We start from the raw sequence: 12399 nt of genomic DNA, 5'->3' as shown, positions 1-12399 counted from the left end.
ATACGCTTGGCAGAGGAAGCGTCCAAATCAAGCAACACTTCGGAGTCAGCTGGGAAGCTTCCATGATGCAGAGACTGGGGCCTCGCTCAGAACTGGACTCTGGGGGGTGGGCCAGGGCATCTGTGCCTGTAGAAACCAGGCATTCGGAAGTACAGAGTATCGCCCAGCTCAGCAGTGCTCAAGGAAGCTCTACTGAATATGTAAGTCACTAGTCATCAAAAATGGAAAACAGAATGACAGAAAAGCTTCAAGGGATTTTTTAAAAAATAATGAATCTTTGGAGTTCCCATCATGGCACAGTGGTTAGCGAATCCGACTAGGAACCATGAGGTTGAGGGTTCAATCCTTGGCCTTGCTCAGTGGGTTAAGGATCCAGCATTGCTGTGAGCTGTAATATGGGTCACAGACGCAGCTTGGATCCCGCGTTGCTGTGGCTGTGGCGTAGGCTGGTGGCTACAGCTCCGATTAGACCCCTAGCCTGGGAACCTCCATATGCCACCGGAGCGGCTCAAGAAAAGGCCCAAAGACAAAAATAATAATAATAATAAATCTCTTGGAGTTCCCATCGTGGCGCAGTGGTTAACGAATCCAACTAGGAACCATGAGGTTGAGGGTTCGATCCCTGGCCTTGCTCAGTGGGTTAAGGATCTGGCGTTGCCATGAGCTGTGGTGTAAGTCACAGACGTGGCTTGGATCCCGTGTTGCTGTGGCTGTGGCGTAGGCTGGTGGCTACAGCTCCGATTAGACCCCTAATCTTGGAACCTCCATATGCCGCGGGAGCAGCTCAAGAAAAAGGCAAAATAATAATAATAATAATAAATCTCTTTTTTTACCCACCCTAAGAAATTCTCCTCCCACCCATGCCCTCCTCACATGTCCCCACAGTGTCTAAAGGACAAATCTGCAAACCCTATTCATGGATCTAAGGCCCCAATGCCCCTGTGGGGGCAAACCAAGTCCTCTTCACCCTGCACATGAGCTGCAGAGACGTGAAGGTGGGGTCACAGCCATGCCACTGGGCTCTTCCTGTCAGGATGCCCTTTGAGGACCACCCCACCACCACCGTCAGTCTTTGTCGTCCAATGTCCTGGTCACACTGGGGACAGGGTAGCACATGAGGAATAAACATACACATATACAATTATATATATATATACACATAAAATTCTTGTCATCTTTTTCTCAAGTAAGCAAAAATAAAGTAGGAGGAAAAGTGGAAAACAAAACAGTTCTGAGGACGAAATGATGAATATGGGATGTGTCCTACTACTACATCAACTCAACCCAAGATACTCAAAATCAAGCTTGCCTCCCCCCCCCTTTCTTAGGGCCGCACCCATGGTAAATGGAAGTTCCCAGGCTAGGGGTCGAATTGGAGCTGTAGCCGCCAGCCTACACCACAGCCACAGCACCACGGGATCCGAACCGCATCTGTGACCTACACCACAGCTCAAGGCAATACTAGATCCTTAACCCACTGAGCGAGGCCAGGGATCAAACATGCATCCTTATGGATACTAGTCAGATTCATTTCCTCTGTACCATGATGGGAACTCCCAAGCTTGCCTTCTTTTGCTTCCATCAATCATCACCACTCACCTCATCATCATGTGAGAAAGCTCAGAGCCCTTGCCAATCACTCTTGTCCTCATGTCTCACATCTGACCTGTGACACAATCTACCTCAACCTCCGCCAAAGTCCCCTCTGTAGGGGAACCACCTTCCACTCTCACGGCCCCACACCCTCAGTCCCTCATTGCCCCCATTCACACAACATAATACCCTTCTCTGGCTTCCCTGCCTCCTGCCCCTGGCTCCCTGGTCCCTCCTTCCCAATATTGCCAAGGTCACATCTAGTCATTTGCAGTTTCTCACTCAACAAAACCTCTGTTAACAAGTAACAGTAGTAATAAGCGCTAATTTTGAGTGTTTCATAGATGTCAGGAACTACACAGAGGGGTCTGCTTTAGGATCTAACTTAATCCTCATTACAAATCTGAGTTATATTTTATTCTTAGTTCCATTTTACAGCTGAGGGCAAGGATTTATGCTCAGCCATGTGTCTCTAAATTCTATGCTCTTACACGCTAAGCTGCCCCCAAAAGAAAATGATGCCCAGACTGCTGGTTTTAAGTGGCCCAGACCTACTCTTGAAACTTCCTCTATTAAGAATACCAGGAGTTCCCATCGTGGCGCAGAGGTTAACGAATCCGACTAGGAACCATGAGGTCGAGGGTTCGGTCCCTGCCCTTGCTCAGTGGGTTAACGATCCGGCGTTGCCGTGAGCTGTGGTGTAGGTTGCAGACGCGGCTTGGATCCCATGTTGCTGTGGCTCTGGCGTAGGCCGGTGGCTACAGCTCCGATTCAACCCCTAGCCTGGGAACCTCCATATGCCGTGGAAGCGGCCCAAGAGATAGCAACAACAACAACAACAACAAAAAAAAAAAGACAAAAGACAAAAAAAAAAAAAAAAAAGAATACCAGACTCCAGCTATGCCCCAGCTCTGCTCTTGTCTCTGAGCACAGCCTGGTCTTCCAGATCTCAGCGTTGTGTTGTTCCCCGACCAGACCTACAAGAACCATCCTCATCCACCAAGGCCCATTCAAATGATCTTTAGTCCATGTCTCTACTCTCAATCACTTCCAGCCCAAAGCAGATTTCTCCCACAGACTTCTGTTCATTCACTTACTATACCACTTACTTTATGTTGCACTGCCTTTCAATTGTCATATAAATATTTGCTAATCACCTACTATACATTAGCCACTGAACTAAGGCAAGGAGCCTAGGGCATTGAACAAGCACAGTCTCTCTCGTTCATCTTCCAATATGCTGTGTCTAATAAGGCACCTAATAAGGAACAAGTGCTCGGTGTTCGGATGAATAAAGAACCTTAGAATTATCTGAAGCTCTCAGGGTAACTGAAGTGTTCTGAGAACCAACATGGTTCAAAGGAGGTTAAGTGTGAATTGTCTGGCTTTCACTGAATTCTGTAAGGATGTCTGTTCACCTGTTTTCAATGAGTTAGACTTCGAAACTGAACTCAGGTACACAGCCAAAGAGACTCGGGTGTGTGTCTCTGAAACCTACACTCTAAGCAGAGACATGTATTTTTAACTTCCAACTCTTTCTGTACTATAATGCATACTCTTCTGAAGAGGACAGACAGCTGTTTTACAGTCAGTACCCCCCCCCAATAAATCAATGTCCATCCCAAACAACTAAACCTAACACCAGCCCACCTGCGGGCGTGAGCCACCTACTGTGTGTGTCCTGAGCTGACAGCAGCATGGGGAGGAGGAAGCTGTCCCATACCCTTCAGGGCTGCTGCTCGGTCTCCTGCCTGAAGCTGTGGGCACGCTGTCTGGTCATGCTGTCTGTATCAGATTGCACTCTAGCCCTGAAGTCAGGGGAGCTATGACAAGCCACTACTCATGCAGCCTCTGTGCATTTTAAAAGCTTAAGAATACCTGTCTTCTCTCATAAGGAAAAAGGAATCTGTGAAATCTTGGTCGGTGAATCATCAAAACTCCTTGGGAAGAAAATATGGCAGGAATACAAATAGAGTATGTGGGTTTTTATGGATTCCCTGAAAGACTTCTATGAAATCTGTTCTTATTGTATAGCTTTATTCTCTAATTATAGAAGAAGAGTTACTTAAAAAGATAAAGCTAAGGATGTTCTTACCTACCACCAAAAACAGTGTGGGAGAAAAAAAAAAAACTAATTTTCAAACCTAAGGGGAATTTTCACAGAAAAGGAAAAAAGAAAGGAAGGCCGCCAAGTGGCAAAGTAATCCATGAAACCTGTCTATATGAACTCGAGTCATATATGAACCACGTGAGCGGTCCACACAGATGGCCAGGTATAAAGGTCAACTCCAGCTTTAATGGCCTACATAATTTAAGCTCCCTGAAAAAACTTTCTGAGCAATTTAGGTAACTGAGACTAAACTGTCCATGAACTCCTAGGCTCCTCCCTACGCAAGGATTCCATCTCAAGAATAACATAAAAGGTGCTGGTCTTGGAGTTCCCGTCGTCGCGCAGTGGTTAACAAATTCGACTAGGAACCATGATATTGAGGGTTCGATCCCTGGCCTTGCTCAGTCGGTTAAGGATCCGGCGTTGCCGTGAGCTATGATGTAGGTTGCAGATGCAGCTTGGATCCCACATTGCTGTGGCTCTGGCGTAGGCTGGTGGCTACAGCTCCAATTAGACCCCTAGCCTGGGAACCTCCATGTGCCACAGAAGCAACCCTAGAAAAGGCAAAAAGACAAAAAAAAAAAAAAAAAAAAAAAAAGTGCTGGTCTTCAGTCCTGAAAAGAGCCAATCCACATTCAAGACAAAGCTTTACCTTACCTGTTTGGGACATGAAGCTTCACCATCCCACTCTTTCTCCTCAGCAAACCGGAACTGCGAGAAGGAGTCCCCTGGAATAGAAAGACCATACAATTTTATGTCAAAGCCAAAGGAAAACACTCAGTTCTCTGAATTTCCCTTTGGGAGTAAAAGTGCCATTTCTGAAGTGCCAACCATTGCAAACTAGTGACATCATTTCGTAGAAGGTCTGGCTTCTACATCTTTCCATAGCAATCTGTGTGTGGCGGGCACTTGAAAATACTGTTGGCAACTGCTTCATTCAATTCTCAATAAGTCAAAATCCTACATGCTTTTAGACAACTCAACAGTCCAGGCCTGCATACATGGCCATCTACCCATATGTAGCATGTTTTCATCTCATCTGCTTAATATATGCAGGAAACTTCGATTTATGACTGGGGGGAAGCAGAGCAGAAAATGAAGGAGAAAAACAGACCTGAAGGAAAGCAGTGCTAGATTGATCCACAATATGACAGACTTAAAATATCTCTTTGAGGTGAGGTTACCAACCTCAACCATCACTCCAAAAATTACTCACTTAGAATGTCAAGTGCAAAATAGAACACGAAGAATGTGCATTAGATTAGTAAATGTGAATCAGGGTGCACTGCTCTGAGCTCTTGGAATAAAGGAAAATGAATCAAGATAAACAAGCATGACAGATGACTCTGTACAGCAAGCTTTGTCACAAGGCTAATTTTGTAAAATGTGTACCTATCTGGTTATTTGCACTAAGAACAGCTAATTTATAAATAAAGAATTATTTCTCAGAGTTCCTGTGGTGGTGGTTTAGCAGTAACGAACCCGGCTCATATCCATGAGGACGTGGATTCAATCCCTCGCCTCACTCAGTGGGTTAAGGATCTGGTGTGGCCATGAGCTGTGGTGTAGGCGGCAGACGCAGCCTTGGATCTGGCGTTGTTGTGGTGAAGGCCAGCAGCTGTAGCTCCAATTCGACCCCTAGCCTGGGAACCTCCACATGCCGAATGTGCAGCCCTGAAAAGACAAAAGTAAAAATAAAAAAATAAAAGAATTGTTTCTCTATCTAGTTTTTAGGGTCCTGCAAAACATTCTCTTATCTCATTAACCCATATTTACTTCCTGTTTCTTTAGACTTCCTACTCCAGAGTCATCTTCTTTTCACAGTCTAAACATGCTTCATTTTATATCCTATCCTCATTTTTTTTTTCTTTTTATGGCCACACCAGCGGCTTATGGAAGGTCCCAAACTAGGGGTCGAATCAGAGCAGCCTCAGGAATGCGGGATCAGAGCCACGTCTATGACCTACACCAAAGCTCATTGCCAGGATCCTTAACCCACTGAGCAAGATCCTTAACCCACTGAGCAAGGCCAGGGATTGAACCCAAATCCTCACAGATTCTAGTTGGGTTCTTAACCTGCTGAGCCACTGCAGGAACTCCCTATCCTTATTTATTGATTGATTGATTGATTTTGCTTGCAGCACTGAATTATTTTTATTATTTGTTAATTGTTATTTCCCCAATACAATTTTTTTCCCAGTTACACATACATGTATACATTCTATTTTCTCACATTCTCATGTTCCATCATAAGTGATTAGACATAGTTCCCAGTGCTACACAGCAGGATCTCATTGCTAATCCATTCCAAAAGCAACAGTCTACATCTTCATTTATTTTTTTATTTTATTATTTTATTTTTTTGTCTTCTAGGGCCACACCCTGGCATATGGAGGTTCCCAGGCTAGGGGTCGAATGGGAGCTGTAGCCATTGGCCTATGCCACAGACACAGCAACTCAGGATCCAAGCCACGTCTGTGACCTACACCACAGCTCAGGGCAACTCCAGATCCTTAATCCACTGAGCGAGGCCAGGGATCAAACCCACAACCTCATGGTTCCTAGTCGGATTTGTTAACCCCTGAGCCATGACGGGAACTCCTGCAGCTTCATTTATTTTTTAATCCTTCTTCCTGGTCTGGAAGACCCACAAACTTCTGCTCATTCATTTCCTATTTATATTTTAAGATGCAGGTACAGGCCCACTTCCTCCTCCTATGTACCTCTCAGGTTATTTCATCATAGAATCCATTCTTTGGTTCCAACTTAAAAGAGGGGGAAAAGGGAGTTTCCGCTGTGGTGCAGCAAAAACAAATCTGACTAGTAACCGTGAGAATGCAGGTTCAATCCCTGGCCTCGCTCAGTGGGTTAAGGATCTGACGTTGCTGTGAGCTGTGATGTAGGTCACAGATGCAGCTTGGATCCCACGTGGCTGTGGCGTGGGCCAGCGGCTACAGCTCCTATTGGACCCCTAGCCTGGGAACCTCCATGTGCCGTGGGTACAGCCCTAAAAAGCAAAAAAATAAATAAATAAAAGAGGGGAAAAAGAACTAAAGAATTTCAAACTAAAGAGACAAAGATAAAATTTGAACCTCTACCACACCCACACTATTTGCAAAACACAGGGATTGCAACATTATAACACCTGACAAGACCAAACTCAAGATAAAAAAGACCAAGAACCCTTTGATTTATCATGAGAAATGGTGAAATCACTACCCCTAGTTATTGGCAAATCAGTATGACCCCTCAAAAATTTTGTGATATAAAGGACTTGAATAATATAATTAATAAAGACTAACTCTGCATGTGGATATACAAATGTTTGTGTGTATGTATGTATTTCTGATTATGGGTACTTTCCTTATCAACATCTGTGCAATATTAATATTTAAAAGCACTACAGAAAGGCTATCAAAAAAAAAAAAACCTTCAAAAAATCCTAAAACATAGCAGCCATATTTACTGATGATAAACATTTGTAGCACATATAAGCAAAGAGCCTGTCACTTACATACAAAAAGCTTTTGCAGGAGTTCCCGTTGTGGCGCAGTGGTTAACGAATCCGACTAGGAACCATGAGGTTGCGGGTTCGGTCCCTGCCCTTGCTCAGTGGGTTAACGATCCGGCGTTGCCGTGAGCTGTGGTGTAGGTTGCAGACGCGGCTCGGATCCCGCGTTGCTGTTGCTGTGGCTCTGGCGTAGGCCGGTGGCTACAGCTCTGATTCAACCCCTAGCCTGGGAACCTCCATATGCCGCAGGAGCGGCCCAAGAAATAGCAACAACAACAACCAAAAAGACAAAAAAAAAAAAAAAAAAAGCTTTTGCAAATTAACCAGAACAAAACCACCTAGTAGGTAAACAGGAAAGATATGAGAATGAGGAATGCAAGCAGCTAATATATATGAAATAAATCATGAATAAATTAAAATATAATTTGGCAGATTTTTGAAACTTGCTTATAAAGAAGCTGAATGCCTTTTTAATAAGTATTCTTTTTGGCATTCATGAACTTCTATATTACAAATGATCCTATGATTGAACAGATCCTATAATATGTAGTCAATACAAGATAACAGTAATGCAAACAAGACATGCCATATGTATTTATTTTTAATATATGAATATTTAACATCAAAGACAGGTAAGACTCCAAGAGCGGCTAAATAGCTTATCGCTAACCAATTCTCTTGCTGAAAATAAGTAGGAACATTGGGCCCAAAAAATAATCTCTCTGAAGACATTAGAGAGCTACCGAGGCAGCAAGGATGCGAGGGCCAAAGGTCCCAGGGTGAAGAGAAGCACAAGGAGTTAAGTCTAATATTTAGAACTACCTTTCCCTCTAAGGCATCTGTTAGTTTCCAAGGTGGTGCCGAGTAATTGAAAAGCTGAGCATAAAGTTACAACCAGGAAGTTGTGAAGCTGCAGAGTTTCTGCTAGTCTTATGGCCCTGGGTGGACAAAAACTGGAACTCAGGGCACACAGGTGAGGAAGAGTTTTGGAAAAGCAAGCTCAAGTCAAGTGGGATCCCCAATGACTACATCTTAGAAGCTGGGATGAAGGAGGAATAGGCCAGCCTCACAAAGTCAGGCAAAGCAGTTAACCAGCTATCTCAGATTCTCACCCCAAGAAGCAAAAATAAGTCTTTTGGAAGGAAGATGACTTTATCAATAGCCTAGAATTATCTCTACTCTACTTTATACACAGTGCCCCCAAATTCATTAAAAACCACCAGGTGGGAGTTCACTTCATGGCCCAACAGAAACAAATCTGACTAGGACTAGGTTTCGGGTTCGATCCCAGGCCTCGCTCAGTGGGTTAAGGATCCGGCGTCGCTGTGAGCTGTGGGGTAGGTTGCAGACACGGCTCAGATTCTGCGTTGCTGTGGCGGTGGTATAGGCTGGCAGCTGTAGCTCTGATTGGACCCCTAGCCTGGGAATCTCCATATGCCACTGGTGGGGCCCTAAAAAGCAGAAAACAAACACCATGAGGTGTATCAGGAAATGAGACCAAGATAAGAGAAAACTATGAGAGAGGGGAAAACACAAACAAACAGAAAAACAAGAGACCATTTTTAAAAAGGTTAACTTTTGGAGTTAACAGATTTTGTGATTTTGCAATGTAAAATTTTCAAAAATAGGGAAAACTATAACATTAGAGTGACATCCATGAAGTCATTTTTGATTCATAAAGTTTACACACACAAAAATACAAAGAAGAAAATGTTTGAGAAAAAATAAGATAACTTTAAGCACATTTTATTACAGAAATCGAACTTCAAAACAACACAATTTTAAAACCCTAATAAAAAAAAAAGCACATAGAGGCTGATTTTAAAAAAAAAACAAGCTGGAATGGCAACCTTCCTCATCCTCTCATTGAAGATGAAAATGTGTCCAGACTTGTCAAAACTAGGAATCCTAGAATCAAGAGTACTTCTGGAAAACACATTATCAAATTCTTCTTGAATTATACTGAGACCTGTACAAAAACAAAGGTGGCATTAGCAAAGGTGCTACTCCTATACTCTGTACATCAGACATGTGGATGTGCAGAAACAGTTGGAGACCTTTTATAAATAAGACAGCACGGTGCATTCACAATGCACCCTGTTCCTTCTTTATTCGCTTGCCGAGAGTTCCTGGTCTCTCACTCTAATATGATGAATCCGGGTGAAGATGTACAGAACACAAACCAGTGAAGAACAGAAACAGCCACCTGCAGTTAACAATGGAACACACACAATGAAATATGTCTTAGAGTCAGTAAGCGTTCCAAGTTTTGATCACCCTCACCAGCTGTGTGTTCAGAAAGCCATTATATCACAGTGTAATGAACAGAACCAGAAAGCACAAAAGAAGTATAGCACTTTCCTCCTTCAGCCAAAGACTAATGTCAAGCTGTAGAGGAGGTTGTGGAACTGCCTTGTTGTGTTCTCATGTCATATCCTCAAACAATACATGGAGCAGCCAGTGCCTCTTACAAAGGCTGCTTGAACAACAACAAGAAAATCCCATAATATTCTCCTCTACAAATAAGAATATCAGAATAGTAGGCCTGCTAAATCCAATGAGTGTTTATTAATTTACTCACCAGAATCTGATTTAAAAAAAAAAAAAAGACAGGGAGAGGATTTAAACAAAACTGATATACTTGAGAGTTCACATTTTTCCTACATAATAAAAAGCCCCATGTCATCCTATTCCAGCAACAATGCTGAAGTTGGGGTACATGCAATGAAAGCTAAGATGCAGGTGATACTGAAACAATGCTGTTATATCTATGAAGTCAATGACATTGCCCTACTCTCACATTTCTGGAACCAAAATTAATGATCGTTTTTCTTTTTCCCATCAACTAATTGTATAAAGCAACAAAAATTAGGAAGTTAGAGATATGTGATCTTAAGTATCCTTCTGAAAATAATCAGAAAGGATGTTTTAAGCAGTGCACAGTGCATATGAAAAGGTGCTCAACATCGCTAATTATTAGAGAAATACAAATCAAAACCACAATGAGATATCATATCACACCAGTCAGAATGGCCATTATCGAAAAGTCTACAAATTGTAAATGCTGGAGAGGGTGTGGAAAAAGGGAACCCTCCCCCACAATGGGAAGGCAGGCTTCTACAGCCACAATGAAAAACAGTACTGAGGTTCCTTAAACTAAAAATAGAGTTGCCTTATGATCCAGCAATCCCATTCCTAGGCAAATATCCAGAGAAAACCAATCCAAAAAAATATATGCACCTCAATGTTCATTGCAATACTATTTACCATAGCCAAGACATAGAAGCAACCTAAGTGTCCATCAACACATAAATGGGTAAAGAAAATGTGGTATATATGCATAATGGAATACTACTTGGCCATAAAAAATGAAATGCCATTTGCAGCAACATGGATGGACCTAGAGATTATCATACGAAGTGAAGTAAGTCAGAAAGAGAAAAATACCATATGATATCACTTACATGTGGAATCTTTAAAAATGATACAAATGAACTTATTTGGAAAACAGACACAGATATAGAAAACAAGCTTATGGTTACAAAATGGCAGAGGGGGTAGGGGAATTTCAGATTAGTAGATTCACAATACTATATATAAAATAAACAACAAAATCCTATTGTATGGCACAGGGAACTATATTCAATATCTTGTAATAAACCATAATGGGAAAGAATTTGGAAAAAAAGCAGCATATACTACTTCAATTTGGGGGAGGTCTTTCAATGAAAGTCATGATCATCAAACAAATATCCAAGTAGAGGGGTTAATGAGATGTCTACCTAACCTATTACCTAGCCTTTATCTAGTCACTCTTAGAGAGGACAAAGTTTAACTATGAGGGGCACCAATACCCTCCACAGTATTCTATTCTGGCAGAACCATTCTAGTTCCTCCACCTACCTCAGCCAAGCTACCATCTATTTAGTATCACAAATGTGTAGTCTGGCGTGGTGACTGCAAGAACATGCTATCAGCAGACCCTGGTGGGAAGTGAGAATGGCTGTATGCTGTCTAAATTATACCTGGGCTACTAAAAACTTTTTTTTTTCTTTTTGCTTTTAGGCCACACCTGTAGCATACGAGGTTCCCGGGCTAGCAGCTGAATCAGAGCTGTAGCTGCTGGCCTACACCACAGCCACAGCCACGCAGGAACTGAGCCGCATCTGTGACATACACCACAGCTCACGGCAATACCAGATCCTTAACCTACTGAGCAAGGCCAGGGATCAAACCTGCATCCTCAGCGATGCTAGTCAGATTTGTTAACTCTTTTGAGCCACAACAGGAACTCAAAAACTTTTATAATAAAATTTTAATAGCTTTGTTGAAATTTCAGATTTTTTTTTATATACTCAAGCATGCCCATCTTATTACAGTGATATTTAGCTTTTGCTTCAGTGGAATATAATGTAAACACTTGAAATTTTGGCTAAAATGCATATTTGGTGTGTTTCCAATATTCAATTAGTGATGCCTTATGGGGTCATTTTGAAAATTCAGTAGTTTGTGTTATGCACAGCATGAGGACTGTAGTTAATAATATTGTATTGCATAACTCAAAGTTGCTAAGAGAGTAGATCTTAAAGTTCTCATTCCAAGAAAAAAATTGTAGCTATGTATGGTAATAGATGTTAACTATACTTACTGTGGTGATTTTTGCAATATATACAAATATTGAATCATTATATTGTACACCTGAAACTAATGTTACATGTAAATTATACTCAATGTGAAAAAACAGTGTAGCTTTGTATATACTGACATAGAAAGATGCCCACTGTCTCAATTGTTACATGAAATAAATCAAGTTTTACCATGGATAAGATACATATACATAAATGCACATACTAAATATATACACATTCATATGTGTGTGTGTATATATATATATAGCAAAATACTAATACATGCATAGAAATAAGTGGAAATGATTATATACCTATTTTAAAAATGATTCTTGTTCAGAGGGCAGGATTGAAGGAGACCTTTCCTTGCTGCATAGTACATTTTCCAGTTGAATTTTCCTTCATGATTACAAATAGCACATGTTATTTTTGGAACTGCCCAAACAGAAGTAAGGAAATCTAGGAAAAAGCTAAAGTTTCTTAAGGGCAAAGTTCTTCTCAAAATTCATTTAAGACAAAACATCCATAGATCTCAATAAATGGAACACCAGATGTCA

General features: G+C 41.8%; 1 protein-coding gene across 1 annotated transcript in view; it reads right to left on the bottom strand.

Annotated features, from left to right (window-relative positions):
• AVEN (apoptosis and caspase activation inhibitor) overlaps positions 1-12399 on the bottom strand; it is a 192784-nt gene that overhangs the window by 7164 nt on the left and 173221 nt on the right. The window contains 1 exon segment of the mRNA XM_021099909.1: positions 4361-4431. Within this exon segment, the coding sequence (XP_020955568.1) occupies positions 4361-4431 (71 nt within the window).

Source organism: Sus scrofa, chromosome 7 (assembly GCF_000003025.6).
Source record: "Sus scrofa isolate TJ Tabasco breed Duroc chromosome 7, Sscrofa11.1, whole genome shotgun sequence".
Classification (NCBI taxonomy): Eukaryota; Metazoa; Chordata; class Mammalia; order Artiodactyla; family Suidae; genus Sus; species Sus scrofa.
The sequence above is the reverse complement of the archived record's forward strand: the minus strand, read 5'-3'. Positions and strand labels throughout refer to the sequence as shown.